The sequence below is a fragment of the Elephas maximus genome, chromosome 11, assembly GCF_024166365.1.
Source record: "Elephas maximus indicus isolate mEleMax1 chromosome 11, mEleMax1 primary haplotype, whole genome shotgun sequence".
NCBI classification, from domain to species: Eukaryota; Metazoa; Chordata; class Mammalia; order Proboscidea; family Elephantidae; genus Elephas; species Elephas maximus.
This window is the reverse complement of record NC_064829.1, coordinates 50447632-50465653: the sequence shown is the minus strand read 5'-3', so window position 1 is coordinate 50465653 and position 18022 is coordinate 50447632. Positions and strand designations below refer to the sequence as shown.

Below are 18022 nucleotides of genomic sequence, written 5' to 3'. Positions count from 1 at the left end.
GTCAACATGAAAGATTTTGTCCAATTTACTTATCTATGTAAGTCCCTCTTTTTTAAAGTGAGGATATGAACGCCTACCTGAAGGGATTTCTGTAAGAATTAATAAGTGTCTAATACAGAGTTGGCCCCTCCTAATTGCTGTTATTGTTACTACAGGTTTTCTATTCAAGCAATGCTTTTTTTCTTAATGTAACTATTAAAGTGGTAAAATACAACTTTTTATTACAATATCCCAGCCCATTAACATGTCCTTTCTTTCATTTTAACACAGTAATTTCAGCTAACTCTTACTGAACACTTACTATGTGTCGGACACTTTTCTAAATGGCTTGTATATTAAATCATTCAATGTTCAAACAACGCTTAAAGATCAATTACTACTTCTATCGCCATTTTTTAGACGACCGACTGAGGGCACAGAGACAATGCATAGCTGACACAGCTTACACAGCTAATAAGTGGCAGAGTCAGGATTTTAACTCGGGCATTCTGACTCCACAGTCTGCAACACACTAACACAGTAATTTGTGCTCTGTGAGTACACATGCCATATTCATTGGTAATACTTCAAAATTAGTAGTACTAGGGCTTGGTACATCTGAGGAAAACAGAAAGAAGACAATTTGAAAAGAGGGACAACTGTATTTGAAAATATGGTGTTGTCCCTGGAAATCCATACCTATCTATTTCTGCAGAATTTATTCCAGAATTTGACACACTCTCTGACACTGAACCCTGACTATCCTTCTTGGTAGGTTCTAATCCATTCTTTATGTCATCAAAATTTTCATATTTGAGAGCCTGGACCAGCTGCAATAGGTACATCAACAAGTCCTGGAATACAAACAAACAAATAAGCTATGTTAGAAAAACAAATGCAAAACGATTATAGACATAATTTATTCCTAGATATCAATCTAACATTTAACTACTACTCATCAGTTTTTTTTTTTTTTTTTTTTTCATCAGTTGTGGGATCTTTGGCAGGTTACTAGGTTACTTAACCTCTCAATGCCTTGCAGTGTCCTCATCTGTAAAATGGGCATAATAATACATATTTTAGAGAGGAGTTATGAAGATTAAATCAGTTAACAGTAGAAAATAATAGATCAGTGCCTGGTACACAGTTCATGTCCAGTAACTGACTTGTTTACAGCAATAATATCCAAATACGGTAACCAAAAAACCAAACCAAACCCAATGCCGTCGAGTAGATTCCGACTCATAGCAACCCTATAGGACAGAGTAGAACTGCCCAACAGAGTTTCCAAGGAGTGCCTGGAGGATTCCAACTGCTGACTCTTTGGTTAGCAGCCGTAGCACTTAACCACTATGCCACCAGGGTTTCCCCAAATACAGTAGTGAATGAAAAAAAAAGAACAAAGTAAGATAGTTCATGTAAAACAAAGAAATTAAGGAAGGATCCTTTTCTTTAGCAAAAGATTCAACAACTGTGTTTTATGTTTAAGATTACACAAGAAACTTCAAAGATTTCTGTTTCATAACATTTTCTTGTTAGGATTTTTTTAAATGTTACCATTTTTTCCTGAAAACTCAGATTTTACAGAATTTGATCTGCTTCTTAAATGGAAGATCCTATATAACAGACATTTTAATTTTAACATCGTGATTAAAGGAAATGGTTACTTTTCCTAATCGCTACCAAAAACACATGAAGAAAGCAAATTCCTAAGCTTAAATTTCCCACACTTCTCCTGACAATCAATAGAATTGCTAGGTCTGAAAGTGTGTTAACAAAGTAGCTTTTGCTTCTCTGAGATAATGGTTAGAATGGAAATGTTTCCTGTATTCCTCTATAAATGTAGCCCTTAGCTCTTGCCAAGTACAATTAAGAATAGTCTAACAATTTCACTTTTAAAAATAATTACAAACTGAAGCAACCTTCAAAACTCAATTTTTTTTTTCAATGCATTTATCATTTTCCAAGTCTAATTGCCACTCACCTAGCTAATACCTCAATAACTCATGTTTAGAGAATGCTGACACTACCAATTAGATGGACTTTGGTCTCCTTGGTAAGCCTACAAACCAGGTTAAACTCCTGTAAAAATTCCATGGTCCACCCTTTCCTATTAGTACTAACTATTGTACTTGTCACTACTTGCTCTTTGTCTTTTCCACTATATTATAAGCTTCATGAGGACAGAGACCACTTCACAACAGTCTATTTCCTTTACTTAATACCATAATATATATATATATGCATATATATTTTTCACTGATATAATAAAAAAAAATTTATCATTACGCAAATACCGACAAAGAGTAATACACATGATTTCACCACGAAGTATGCTTATTCACAGAAAAATTAAGGAAAAGATTTTGATTAACTAGCTGATTAATTCTTACATAAATATACCAACATCAGCAGCCAGGGAAATCAAGTGACTCTCTATCAGAGCACCTGTCAAACGTTCTGCTTCTAAAAACCGTTTTTTAATTAGACCAATAAACAAAGAAACAGCTCTTTAAAACATCTGATTTTCTATCTCCATTTTTGAGATTTATGGTATCCAATAACTATCGGTATGATTACATGTTTTCTTAAAGAAAAAAGTATTACATAACGGAAAACTGATCAGTACGTTTAACGACAAGTATCTTTCTACTTGGGAGGTATAAGTAATTCAGTTTCACCGTCAGCCTTCATTACTGAGGTATGCTTCAGGAATGCTGCTGAATGTAACACCTGTTGGGCTTTCCCAGTTACAGAAAAGATTTGGTTAGCATGTGAAATCAAAAAGGTCACAATGTTATTAAATTTCTCAGAAAGAGGGAATTCAGAACACAACTTTCCTCTTTTTAAGTCACTCATCAATAGCTGATTTGTTGGTCACTTGCTATTCTATATTCAAACTATATTTCATTTTTATGAAAATGAGTTAACTTCAACAGTAAGTGCAAAGTCTATGTTTTCTCATTATATTTTTCTTGAAAACTATAAAATTCCTCCAAGCAAAAAGGACATAAATGTGATTAAAGCAAAGAAAAAAAAAAATGAAGTTTTCATCTCAGGTAATTCAGTAAAAATTTCCCAAGAGCTATGAAATTTTATTGAGTGAGCACTGTTTTTCTCAAGAATAAGGTAATTCTAATGTTCCAGAGTCCAAAAGCCATGCCAAAAATCACTCACTGACTTACCATTTCTTATTGAATTAAGAGTCACTTTCTTAACATAGGAATTCACAATCAGAAAGACATGGGTTCTGATCTTGCCTCCCCAACAAATGTATATACCCCACGCTCCTGTCAAACTGAAATGTATTCTATCCTTCCTGTACTTTTCATTCTCCCTGTCTTCACTAATATTGCTATCTCTACTCACATGCACCTGTAAAAATTCTACCCTTCCTTCAAAGTCCATCTTAAATACCACCTCCTTGTTAAATTCTGATGAAATTTCTCCTTTGGCACCAGATAGCAGTAATAAATATGGCTTCAAAAAAATCCCTAAATAAATATCAGCAAACTGAATCCAGAAAGGTGTTAAAAGAATGAGTAACACTTATTTTACAATTGTATGGATGATACAAATTAGGAAATTTATCAACACACTTCTGACGATTAACAAATTAAAGATGAGAGACCATATGATACGAAAAGGTGTAAAAAAAGGGTTTGATAATACACAGAAGTCATTCTTGATATAAACATACACACGCACTCACACACACACAGGGGAGCTTCCTAAATATAAATAAGAATATTAGAATATTCAACTGAAACAAGTAGGAATAACACAATAAAGCATTCCTACAATAATGAGTAACAAAACAAAGATGGCCACCATTGATCAGTATTATTCACCATTACTTTGCAGGTTTTAGCAAATTCGATGAAAGAAAAAAATAAAACAAATACTGAAAATGAGATCTAATTACATTTTTCCAGATGGCATAATCCTGTTGTTTAGAAATTACAAGAACTCCTCTAACCTTTATTAGCACTAATATAAGAAATCACTAAACTAATCAGATACAATATAAATAAACACATAGCTTTCTTTTCAATTAACAAATGGAAACAACGAACAAACAGGTGGGGTAGTTCATAATAGTAACAATAACATATCAGGAAGTAAATTTAATACTAAATATGTATAATATTTTTATAAAATAGACTTGAATGGGTAAAAAAAAAAAAAAAGCATGTCCCCAGAAGATTAAATATCATGAAGGTGTCAATTTTTCCCTAATACATAAATTTTAATGTAATTTTACTCAGCATTCTGATGGAGCTGTAGGAAAAAGACAAAATTATTCTAAAATTTATGGAAAGAATAAATGTACAAAACTTTCAAAGAAAATTGTAAAAAAAAAAAAGAGAGAGAGGGAAGGGGTTTGTCCAATCACACATTTAAACTTATAAAACTACTAGAATATTCTTAAAAAATGATGCAAGCTCAAAAACAGAGGACTTGTAGGAGATGATCAGCAAATAAAAGGCTCAACAATTCCAATGCAAGTTACTTATTGCATATGAATATGAAGTATCTATATACACACAAGTCTGTTCACTAAAATACAAGTATAGAAAAAGTCTGGCAATAATCTAACAGCTTATTAAAAGAGAACAGACTGGTTTAATAAACTAAAAAATAGCCCTGCAATAAAGTACTACGCTGCTTTTTAAAAACAATAAGGTAGATCTACAGGTGTTCATGACGTCTAGAAACACAGATAGTATATTTTTACAGATTAAAAATGTTCTTGGCAACATTATAGACATCAATTTGCCTACATTTCCAGACCTTATGGACACCACATATATGTGGTGATAATGGGAAAATGTCCAAGATACCCTGTGCAGTTAATAAGGCAAACATTTAACAGTATATATGCAAAAAAAAAAAAAAAAAAAAATTTTTTTTCTATAGGCGACTTCCATTTACGTTAATTTTCTAAAAGTGAGAATTATATATACTTTACACATAAACACATGCTTGCAATTTGCAAAAATAATATATGGGAGGCCATATAAGAATATAATAACAATGACTACTCCTCTGGGGAGAAGAAATGGTGAAACAAGTGGGACTGTCAAGAGAATATTACTTTCTACATCATTTCTTTCACAACTAAAAAGCAAATAAAATATATATATATATATGAATATTACAGTAAAGGAATATACCAAACACTGTGACAGCAGGAAACAAACAAAAATGCCTACTGCTTTCTAGGCAGTTTCCCAGAGCTGGTGGTGTCTGAGGTATACCCTGAAGAATAAAGAAGAGGGAAACTTGAGGACGCTTCCAGGCCAATGGAATAACATATGCATGGGCATGGCTACCAAAGAGAACATAACATATTCAGAAAACTAGAGTAACTGTCCAAACATAAAACAGGCCATCTTTCATTCGAGCCTTCCGGTTGTTCAACATCTGGGTATTTAGACAAAGTGCCCTTTGATGTAACATTTAATGCTAAGAGTATATGACTATTATTCACGGCAAGACCAAAAAACTGTTGACGTTGATAAAATCCACATACTATATTCCAAAGATACAGAAAAAGGGCATTTTAAACCAATTAGGGATGAAAGGCACAACACAAATGATTTTAGTATAAAATTTTACATAGTGTAATTCCACCATCTTCTTGCATATGTATAGTTCTTTTTCCAAAGTTTGCCTGCCTTTTCTCTTCTTAACTACCAAGTGATGTCAGCAGTTATTATCATCACCATTTTTCAGACAGGAAACTGAGGCCAGAATAATAGTGTTCCCAAAGACATATACGTACTTAAAGAAAAAACAAAAATCAGATCTTTTTTTTATTTAAACACATGAAATTAAAAAAAAAAAAAATCTGAAGAACCAGTAATAACAAAATTAAAAGACCTTTCATTTAACATGGTGTATATAATTCAATACTGAATTACGTTATGATACTAGTTATAGCTACAAAATCTTAATACACCCTAACAATCCATAGTTGCACCATATTTTGAAGTTTAGAATAAACACAGTGTTTCTATCAGTATCCTCTACTTCTTTTTTTTTTTAAAAAAAAAACCTATGAAATGTTCTAGGAATAGCCCTTAGTAACTGCATGAACTCAGAGATGATCAAGTATTTAGCCCTTAAGCTTCTGAGGGAACTGAGGCCAGAGAAACAAAAGTGATGATTTCACATTTTTCTACGTTAAATTCTGGAGCCACATTCACGGACTGACTTAGTGACAGTCTAGAAGTTTTTATCTAAGCCTTATGATCACTTACATCAAACACGGATAGAGAATGATTTAAGTAAAATTTTTAAATAACTTTAAAATAAATACAATTCTAATATTAGATTATACATTTTTTATGTGTGATACAGTAAAGAAAATGGGAAAAGAGAAGATAATATACTGAACCACAATGATAAGAATTGCTTTTTCATACGATAGGGAAAAAAATTATATTCATGGAAAATTACAACCTAGCTGAGATTTGCTTCAAAATAATCTAGTGGGAGTAGGCGACCTGGGAAGAGAGCCGGTACTGTTATAGATGAAATAAGATTAATGAGTTGACAACTGCTGAAGATGGGCAAAATACTGTGAGGGTTTACTATAATATTTACTTTAGAATTTTAATTTTACCATAATTAAATATATAAACACACCTATTGACTTTTAACAAACATTCATTTTGCTTCCTGAAACTCACATAGAACTACTAGTTTTAAAATGATTCTTACTGTTTTTAAAAAACGTCTTTGATAATACTTGTTCTGCAAAATCATCTATATATATCACAGGCTTAAAAAGAATACTTTATTCAGTTAAGTTAACCCATAACTAATATCCCATAGGCCCTTTTACCTGGCACTAGCATGAACTACTGGGTTATGTTTGAGAGCACATTCACCCTATAAAAACTGATATAAAAAAAAAAACTCACTGCATTAGTCTACCTAATTGTTGTTGTTAGGTGCTGTGAAGTCAGTTCTGACTCATAGCAACCCCGCAGGACAGAGTAGAACTGCCCCAGGGGGTTTCCAAGGAGCGGCTGGTGGATTCGAACTGCAGACCTTTTTTGGTTAGCAGCTGAGTTCTTACGCACTGTGCTGTCTGCCTCATTAAAAAAAAAAAAAAAAAAACCCACATTAGGAAGTACTAAAATTCAAAATCCAGCAATGTTCTGTGTCAATACAGAAGTGTTCCTCCTTCCCTGGTGGCCTTACATGTATATAAACAGCCAGGAGTCTCTGCTTTCCAGAGCATTCAAAACAATCTACAGATAATCTACATATACACATAATCATCCATCCGTCAGCTAAAAGTTTCAAGTAGGAGTTTTAAGGATAAATGAATGACTGTGCATCTCTATGCTTTAAAGGCCCCAAGGGCTTTTCAAGGCTACAATTAAATGCGGCTTGTTGTGTACTGACTGATAGAGGGGATCTGAATTATTCCCTAGCTGGCGCTGCATTAAACCATTTTTCATTAGAATTCCTTTTTCCAGACAGCAATACAAGCTCAGCTGCCAGGTAGATGTCCTGGGAGAGATTGTCCTATCATGTACAAGATCAGGAAGTAAATTTTCATTTCACAGAGGAGTCCTTGGAGGAATATTTTAATTTTACTTCTGAAAATATACCTACTCCCTTCCAAAAACTGTCTCTATGTCTCTCTGTCTCTCTCTCTGTCCCTCTCTCTGTCTCTCTGTCTGTCTCTCTCTGTCTCTGTCTGTCTGTCTGTCTCTCTCTCTGCCTCTCTCTCATGGATAGAACTATGTTCCTCCAAAATATGTGTTGTAAACCCTAACCTCTATGCCTGTTGTTGCAATTCCATTTGGTAATGGGTTGTCTTTGTTAATGAGTCAGGATTAGTGCAGGGTGTTTCCTGAGTCAATCTTTTTTGAGATATAAAAGAGATTAAACAAACAAGCCACAGTGAGATGGGATAAGATAGACGCCAAATATCATTAAGATCTCAAAGGAACCAGGAAGTAAAGCTGAAGCGACAAGGACCTTCCTCCAGAGCTGACAGAAGGAGAAAGTCTTCCCCTAAAGCTGGCACCCTAAATTCGGACTTCTAGCTTCCTGAACTGTGAGAAAATAAAGTTCTGTTTGTTAAAGCCACCCACTTGTAGTATTTCTGTTATAACACCACTAAATAAGAAAGAATTTGGTACCAAGAAGTGGGAGTGCTGTTCTAACAGATATCCAAAACGTGGAAATCATTTTCGAACTTGTTAATGGGTAGAGGCTGGAAGAACTTTAAGGCGTCTAACTGTAAAAGCCTAGATTGCCCTGAAGTGACTGTTGGTAGAATTATGGACTTAAAAGGCAATTCTGGTGAGGGTTCAGAAGAGAGGACAGCCATAGAGAAAGTTTCCATCATCTCAGAGAATACATATGGCACCAGCAACAGAATGCTGCTAGAAATGTTAAGTGTGCTCCTGCTGAGACTTTAAAATGATAATCATGCTTCTGCTGAGACTTTAAAATGATAAACATGTGATTGGACGATGGAGGAAGTGCAATTCTTTTTATCCAGTGGCAAAGAACTTGTCTGAATCTGGTTCAAATGTGTGGTGAAAGGTAGAAATTTTAAGTGATTAACTTGGATATCTAGCTGATGAGATTTCTAAGCAAGATCTTAAAATGGTTTCGGCCTGCCACTTACAGTAAAACGCGAGATGAAAGAGATGGGCTTAAAAATGAACTGTGCAAAATGAAAACAGAACTTAAAGATTTGGAAAATTCTGTTGTACAAACTAAGGACACATACCCTGGAATGTTCTCCATGGATGTGGCTACACAAACTTTATTAAAGAGATTAAGCCTGTGGCTCACAGATCTGACTGACTACCACAGCAGAAACCCCATCAGCTTAGACTAAAGGGAACAGAGAAAGAATGAAAGGAAAGAATGCTGTCTGCCTCTTGGAATTCTACCAGGCAGGAAATGGGCCAAAGGAACTACATCTGTTATCCTCCAAGAAAACAAAAGGACCACCCCTGGTGTAGCTCAGAGATCAGCAGGTCTGTCAAAAGGAGCACAGGAAGCAGGGTCTTCTTGTTTTCAAAGGGTGGGGCCACAGTCTTTTGGATTTCAAGGAGCGGGGGACAAAGACTCCTAGGTTAAAAGAATCACCAACTGGTTCCAGAGTGTAGGGATGCTGTTAAAGTGAGTCAGGGGAATGGGACTGCCACCCAAAGCTGAGGGGTCGAAGCTGTCATGTCCAAGGGGCAGAACAGAGCCTGCCAGGGCCAAGGGGGTGAGGTCCCCACTCAGATGGACTAGTAGGGTCCCCTAAAGCCAAAGGAGAAGAGCTGACATCAGAGAGAGCCTGGAAGGCAGAGCTGAAGCTCAGGATTAGCACAGGGTATGTTTTGAATCAATCTCTTTTGAGATATGAGATTAAGTAAGTTAGCAGAGGGGAGATGGAGTAAAATAGATGCTAAGACATGTGGAGACTGCCATAGAACCAGGAAGCTGAAGCTAAAGAGACAAGAACATTACTCCAGAGCCAACAGAGAAAGAAAGCCTTCCCCCAGAGCTGGCACCTTGCATTTGGACTTCTAGCCTCCTGAACTGTGAGAAAATAAATTTCTTTGTTAAAGCCATCCACTTGTGGTATTTCTGTTATAGCAGCACTAGATAATTGGACACCTCTCACACGTGCACGCACACAGACACACACACAGAGTCTGACAATCAGGCTCTAGCTTCAAATGCACCCAGCTGAGAGGAGTAATAAATAATAACGTACCTCATCATCTGCCTGCCGCAACCGAGCAACAGCATAACGCCTCACTGTTGTATTGGTGTAATGGGAAGATAACAGCTCCAAAGAGTCCTCCACATCCATTGGCTTCCATTTTCCCAGTAGTTCCAATGCCTGTTTGGCCTCCTGAGGCAGATCCCAATTAACACATTTCAAGAATTTTGTCAAAGCCTACAGTTAGAAAAGATTTTAAAATTAGAAACAATAGCCAATTGCCTTGGGTAGAGGAAGTCAACGATGACTAGGCAGAGTTTCACTTGGTCCTAACTGAAGAGCCAGAGAAGCCTCAGGAATAGATTCCTTGTGCAAACACCAAACAAAATTGTACATGCAATCATAGAGAAACACTTGCAGCACAGAAAAAAGCATGTTCCCTATAACTTTACATTTTCCAGACCATATTACTTGCAGAACACTATGTGTTTTTCAATTTGTTTTAGTTTTTCTTCATTTTGCTTTTGTTCTTTTTAAAATACCATATGACTCAAGATACGAAAATAGTTGGGGTATAGCTCATGACCTCTGAGACTCCCTGGTGATATTCATGTCCATCATCAACAACGTGACACTCAATGCCACCAATGAATGAGAGTCAGAAGTCAAGCAGGGGTAGAAATCACCACAACTAAGCCCAGTCATCATCACCTCCTCAGTGTATGATCATTAGCTTTCCTAGATACAAATGAGGACTCAGACTAAATTGAATACGGATGCCTCTCTAACACTGGGAATATTTAAAAACACAGGCATTCAAACAAAACTCACAGAAGCAAGCATAAAAATGGATAAATACAGAAGCAGCGGCAAATATTCTATGATTCATAACATCTTTCTGAAATCTTATCTTTTAGACAGGCAGGATTCTGAAGTTTTCACAAGACTGTCAGTTAACAGACTATCCCGAGGCATAGCATTCACGCTGCATACATAATAAATGCCTATGGTCAAGTCTCCTTACTGGCAACACTTTTCTGGTTGAACCCAGGACTCTTTCTTCCCCTTTCTCATCCTCTATGAATTCAACATTACCTCCTGAACAAAGATAACTTTAAAATTTAAATTCCTTCTCTGCCGTACCGTTAAACCTGTTGCCGTCCAGTCGATTTCGACTCATAGCCACCCTATACGACAAAGTAGAACTGCCCCATAGAGTTTCCAAGGAGCGCCTGGTGGATTCGAACTGCTGACCCTTCAGTTAGCACTTAACCACTACACCACCAGGGTTTCCTCTCTGCCCTACTGAGATCCTTTATTAGTAAACTAACCAAACTCTCAAGTAAATGTCCACTTGAACAGTAGAACTGGTTAGTAAGACACAAACTGAACCCTCTTGTCCACTACCTAATTTATTCTTGATTTTCCTAATTTACAAGAGGAATTATGGAGATTATCTAGTACAATGCCCAAAATGCATACAGCCAAAGAGCAGTTAAATGGCTTGCCTATCAGCTTAAAATGGTGGATGAGCTATACCTAAAATCCAGGGTCACCCACTCTCACCTTCTCCCACCAGATGATAACATCAAGGCATTGCCATCCTCTAATTAACTAAGTGCATGTCCCTTGGAACCATTATTCCCCCAACACTGATCTATCTTATAAGTCCTCCTCCAATTCCTGCCAATTATTTCCTGGCAATGTTTTCTGTATTTCCCTTCAGGATGCTTCTCATTATATCACATAACGAGTCTGGCAGACTTCTAGCTAAGAGCTAATTCCACAGAAACTCTTAAAAGCTCAAGTTGGAGTTAATATGACCCTCCAATCAGCAGAAATTCACTCTATAACATCTCTGCCAAAAAGAAGACCAATATTTACTTAAGTAATTCTAGTGACCAATTTGCAAAGTAGTCATTATACTTAAACAGGCAGCTAAACTCTTTTGTTTTGTTTTAAGGCAAAAATGTCTTCGTGTAGCTTCTTCCCATTGGTCAGTTTCACTCTCTGAAGAGAATTAGAGTAAATTTAAACCCCTACTACATGGAAAACCAAAGGCTTTAATACTTCAAGATGATGGCCATACCATGATAATGTTGTTTCCAGAAAGATGATTGGGTCATTCTACTTTGTCAAAAAAAAAAGAACCAGAACAAGAAAACCTTGGCCTATTCTTCAAAACACTCCACTGGTACCTCTTATCACAATCCAAATCTCTTATTTCATCAAGCTAGCTCTGATGGCTGCTCTATATTTCAGCCAAGTTAACCTATTTAATACGCTGCTCTGCACAAGCCTTCTTTATGCCCTTCACCAAAACATTGGTGTCATCCTCTTTAGGAGTTAGCTTATCAAAAACTCAACTTTTCCAGAAAGTTTTCAACAACTTCCAGCAATTCCTTCAGCAACTGTGGGCTCAATTTGTACTACTGTCATTTAAATAATTTTTTTTTTTTTTTTTACCTGCCAAAAGCTCTTGTAGGCATTCTGTCTCTTCAACTAGAGCCTGCACTCCCCAGGGACAGCTGTCCATTTCCTCTGCGCCTCCCTCTCGTCGTTTAGTACAGTGCTCTCTCTGCATATAAGAGTGTCCTGATTTATTCCTATGCATTTTTTTTTCACTTCTAAAATATATTTTTAGGTTGAATACAGAAACAAAGCAATACTTTTTAAATAACTACAGTGAAAGCTTTTCCATTTCACAGTACATCAACAGTCTTAATAGAAATGTGCTGCTATGTACTTATTATAAGCAAATCCTCCAGCATGCCAACATACTCAATTCAGTAACTGACACAATCTAAGTCCCAGATTCTCAGATTTATAGATTTATTAGTAAGATTTATAGTGTGTGCTGCTGCCAAGGAACTTAAGGCACTATGCAAAGAATTTCTCAACTTTAAAATGCTAAATGTTATGAATATAAACAAGGAGGCAGCAGAATGAGGAAGAAAGGAAACAAGGAGGGCAGGAATGAGAGAAAGACTGAAACAATTTGAAGACAACAATAATAATGATGATAATTAATCCAGGTCCTTTAAAGATGTTTTATTAATCCAGGTAAAGTACAGGATACAAATGCAACTTTATCTCTGCAGCGTCCACGGAGAACTGGCTGACTAGGGAGAGTACAGGCTTTAGAGCCAGGTTATTTATGTTCAAATCCTAACCTCTGGTTCCATCAATTATCAGCTAAATAATTATTTAAGGAGCTCAGGTGGTAGAGTGATTAAAACAATCAACTGCTAACCAAAAGGTTGGTGGTTTGAAACCAGCAGCAGCTCCGTGGGAGAAAAATGCAGCAGTCTTCTGTAGAGATATACGCCTTGGAAACCCTATACTGTCACTGCGAGTCAGAACCAACTCCATGGTAGTGGGGTGGGAGGCAGATTTACAAATATGAAATCCACAAATAATGATCAACTGCATTTCTATTTCAAGTTTCACCCAACTCTACTATTGGAAATTTTAGCTTCATCATCTGTCAAATACTTTCAATTGAAAATATCTTCCCATACTATTCCTTCCCGTTGCCTATTTCCTTATTCCAGGCACTCAGGGCTAACCACTCGGGCAGAGTCGCCTTCAAGGCAACCCACTAGCATATTCTCCTTTCTTTCCCTTGCTCACCAACACCACTACGGTTCACACTTAACTTGATCTACAAATCAGTACATGAACCTGCTAATTATGCCTCTTTTCTCGTTCTTAGCTTTTCCCCAATCCACCCTGGTTTATCCTCCTCAAAATATCACTTACTAAGACATAGTCTCCTTCTTTAATGGTTTCCTATTGCCAGTGAAATCTAACTCTCAAGCATAGAATTGAAGGCTCACCACAATCTGACCCCATCTTTTCTATTTTATAACCATTTATACAAACTTGTCTCCCGAACCTAACAGTTTGCCTTTAGTCATGGTTTTCTACCCCACAAAAAAAGTAATCACCAAATAAAAAATACTATCAAAGTTTGCTCAAACTTTAAGACGAATCTTTCCTCTGCAAAACCTCTTTCAGAGTATACTGAGCTTGCCCTCTTCCATTTCTATTAAACTAATTACCCATTGAGAAGAATGGCAATTCCAGAACACCTAATTGTGCTCATAAGGAACCTATACACATGTCAAGAGGCAGTCGTTCAAACAGAACAAGGCCAAACTGTGTGGCTTAAAGTAAGGAAAGGCTGTATGCTTTCACCACACTTATTCAATCTGTATTCTGGGCAAATAATCTGAGAAGCTGGACTATATGAAGAAGAACGGGGCATCAGGATTGGAGAAAGACTCACAAACAACCTGCACTATGCAGATGACACAACCTTGCTTGCTGAAAGTGAAGAGGACTTGAAGTACTTACTGATGAAGATCAAGGACTATACCTCATAGATCGTACCTCAACATAAAGAAAACAAAAATCCTTACAACTGGACCAGTAAGTGACATCATGATAATTGGAGAAAAGATTGAAGTTGTCAAGGTTTTCATTTTACTTGGATCCACAATCAACACCCCTGGAAGGAGCAGTCAAGAAAACAAAAGATGCATTGCATTCGGCAAATCTGTTGTAAAAGTCCACTTTAAAGTGTTGAAAGGCAAAGTTGTCACCTTGAAGACTAAAGTGGTCCTGACCCATGCTGTTTTCAACAGCTTCATATGCATGAGAAAAGGAAGACCAAAGAAGAATTGACGCCTTTGAATTATGGTGCTGGAGAAGAGTACTGAATATACCACGCACTTCCAAAAGAATGAATAAATCTGTCTTGGAAGAAGTACAACCAGAATGCTCCTTAGAAGCAAGGATGGCAAGACTGTCTCACATACTTTGGACATGTTATAAGGTGGGACAGGTCCCTGGGGAAAAAAAAAAACAATGCTTGGTAAAGTAGAGGGTCAGTGAAAAAGAGGAAGACGCTCAAGGAAATGGATTGACACAGTGGCTGCAACAACGGGCTCAAGCCTAACAATGATTGTGAGGATGACGCAGGACCAAACAGCGTTTCATTCTGCTGCGCATAGTGTTGCTACATGTTGGAACTGACTTGATGGCACCTAACAACAACAATATCACCTACACATTTACTAAGACAGTGACCCTTTATCACCACACTACACTCCCCCATTTTGATTTTATGTAAATATTCTCTCTCTAAAACAACTTTAATCTAGATGAGGCCAGAGACTTGATACATCAAAGCTCCAGAGCCTAGTATAATGCTAGGCTAAGAGGTGACAGCAAATTCCTGCTGAGCTGGATTTATTTTTGCTTCGGTTAATCATGAACTTCTTACAACAAGACACAAATATAAATGCTATCTTGATGTCACTGTTTCAGTAGCTACTTCAGAAGCAGCCTCATAAGAACACTCAGGGCATCACTATCACCCTCACCATACGTAATTCTTCCTACTGTTTTTTTCTTCCAAGCATAATTAGAAGACATGAAGTTAACATAACAATCTTGGTGGAGCAGTGGTTAAGAGCTACAGCTACTAACCAAAAGGTTGGCAGTTCGAATCCATCAGCCCCTTCTTGGAAACACTATTGGGGCAGTTCTACTCTGTCCTATATGGTTGCTATGAGTCAGAATCATCTCGACGGCAATGCTTTTTGTTTGTTTGTTTACAGAAGAAAAGACCATTTACCATGGCTAGTTCTGAAAAAGTTCAATATTTTTATTTTGGGTTCCACAAAAATGAGTCAATTCCATCTGCTGTGGACCACAAACTTAAAAATACTTCAGAAATTTAACTAGTTTGGTTAAACAAAGTTATTATTGTGAACTTCTTAGGTACAGCATTAAGTCCAGACTAGAGAGTTTTAACCCAATATATGTAAGACAGGACATTTAGAGAGGGGGGGGGGGAAAAAAAGGAGGAAAGAGTACATTAACTTGAAAAGTAAAAAGTTTTACTTTATAAGAACTAATTCCCACTGACTTGTTTTTTGAGCACTGCCTTCTCTCTAGAAAATCTTTTCAGCCTCAGGGCCCACAAACCAAATAATCTAAATCAGTGTCTGAAAACCTGACACTGAAAGAGTTTCTTTGTGTAAATACACCTAGGGGGTAGAGGTACAGCAGTATTTGTTTTCTACAAAACTCATTTTAAATTATTACAAGGGTACCAATGCAGGCGTGTGAATAATTCCTCTGGTCACTTCAAGGCCAATATATACTTGGCTTGCTTAAAAGTGTTTCCTGAACATTAAGAAATATAGTTCACTCTACTCTAGCGATCATAAGAATCCTGTAATATGTTCTCAGAATTGAAGTTTCATCACCTACCTTTCTAAAACTTGAAATCAACTAGTTAAATGAAACTTGTCACACACTTTGTATCACTTGAGCATTTTATTTCTTTTGCACATGTCTAGAAGTAATTGGATTTCAGTGGGAAGTGACTACTTGTTTAAACAAACAATTTTTCTTGCAAGCCTCTCTATCTAAGGGACTTGCGCTCTGTAAATCTGCTCTGTGCTACCTGAACCTATACTATATCCTAACAGGTTTAATTCAATTTCTTGCTGTATATTTTAGGTGACACTGTGCTGCATTCAAGAGTCAATTTCTGTGACCAAGGTTATTCTTCATTTAACACAGTATCACGATATTGACTCAATCTTTTTGTAAAACACAAAATCACAAGCCTGTGTTTCTGCTGGTGAATATCTCCTTCTGTTCAGTGATAAAGAGGATAACACTTAAAGTTACACTAAATTTAAAATTTGCCTCTCAGTCTTATCATGGATATAAAGGAGAATATATATGATTCATCTCCAAAGAATTTCCCAAGGCATCATTAAAAGTTAAAGAGGATAAGCTGAAACGTTAAGATGAGCTATAAATAGCTTTTTATCTTACAATTAGAAACTAAAAGAAATAGTTGGTTCAGAAAAACAAGTTTTTGTTTCTGTTTTTTTTTAAGTGGCTAAAGAGCATCTCATCATGAGATTTTAAAACATATTTACTCATTCACGCATCTATTCATTCATTCTAACACAATTATAAAAGCTTCCTGACAGATGAATAATTTTCCTGATGCCTCTCTGCAGGCCCCCAAAGCCTTCAGAATTCTTCCTAAGGCAGGTGCATAATGCTGCAAATATTTTCTCTATAACCTTCTTTTCTATGTCTTTATTGGCTCCCTTATCTTCTAACTTGATAATGTGAGCATATAAGAGACAGCATTTATAAGCTTTGTGATTCTGCCCCTGTTCCTTAGCCTCACTAAGGCTCATGTTTCCTCATCTGTAAAACAGTGACGATAATTCCTACAGTATAGGGTCGTTGTGTAATTTAAAAGGCCCCTGGCACACAGTAGCTGTTTAATAAATGCTGGATATCACCATTCTACCTGAAGAATTAGCCCTTGGCCCTCTGCTCTAAGAATTTACTGACTAATTTAAGAACTAAAGAGACTCAGAAGTCTACTATCATTTAATCAATCATATCAAATATGAGGGACTGAAGTTTAGACAGATTAATTTGTCCAGAGTCAAAAAAGTTAATTAGTGGCAATAGTAAGACTCAAGATTCAAATCTAGTGCTGACTACTTCGTCACAATTCTCCCTCTCCAGAAACTTCATCCACTCCATGGTTTCATTATGGAAAGCAAACATCTAGTCCTGTCCAAGTCTCCATGCTGCCTGCCCAGCTGTACACCACTGCATCAACTCAATTTTCAGGTTTCAAATTCCGTTTTTCATATTCTCTCTCTAGTCAGAACTCCTTCTGAATATTGTAGTCCTTTTAATAGTACAAATATTTTCCTAGTCACCCAGGTTCAAAGAGGTGAGAAGGATGAAGACAAAAAGAACCAACATTTACTCTGCATCTGCTATGCACCAAGCACTCTGCCAGTATATTTACTTGTATTATCTCACCTATCAAGGAGAGTTTAGTCTGACAAATGTGAAAACCAAGATTCCAAAGGTTAAATAATATGCCTCACAATACCTAGTAAGTATATATGGTAGTGCCAGAAAATTAACTCAAGTCTCTCGTTTCAAAAACCAAGCTATACCACGCTACCTACAATATAGTTCCAAGAATAAGACTCCTCCATCTCTATCATTTCCTCTCTCATTTTATCATCTCTATCACTTGTTTTGAAATTAGTATCATCTCTGCCATTAGTAGCCCATATTATCTATATATTATAGACATCCAAGTGATAATTATTTTCTGCACATGTCCATTCATCCTTGAGACATTACTGCCAAATTAATATTTTTAAAAAATACTCCCATCACCTTGTCATACCTTTGCATGAAAATCTATAGAAGCATCCAGTACATACAAAATAAAGTATAACTACAAGTTCAGCATCCAAAGCGTCTTAC

General features: G+C 36.5%; 1 protein-coding gene across 2 annotated transcripts in view; it reads right to left on the bottom strand.

The window, feature by feature from the left end:
* Window positions 1-18022, bottom strand: part of PIK3C3 (phosphatidylinositol 3-kinase catalytic subunit type 3) — a 144115-nt gene that overhangs the window by 75906 nt on the left and 50187 nt on the right. For both annotated transcript variants that reach the window (XM_049900023.1, XM_049900022.1), the window contains exons 10-11: window positions 9731-9916; window positions 679-833 (exon numbers count right to left, since the gene is read on the bottom strand). In XM_049900023.1, coding sequence (XP_049755980.1) covers window positions 679-833; window positions 9731-9916 — 341 coding nt within the window. The remainder of the gene's footprint in view (window positions 1-678; window positions 834-9730; window positions 9917-18022) is intronic.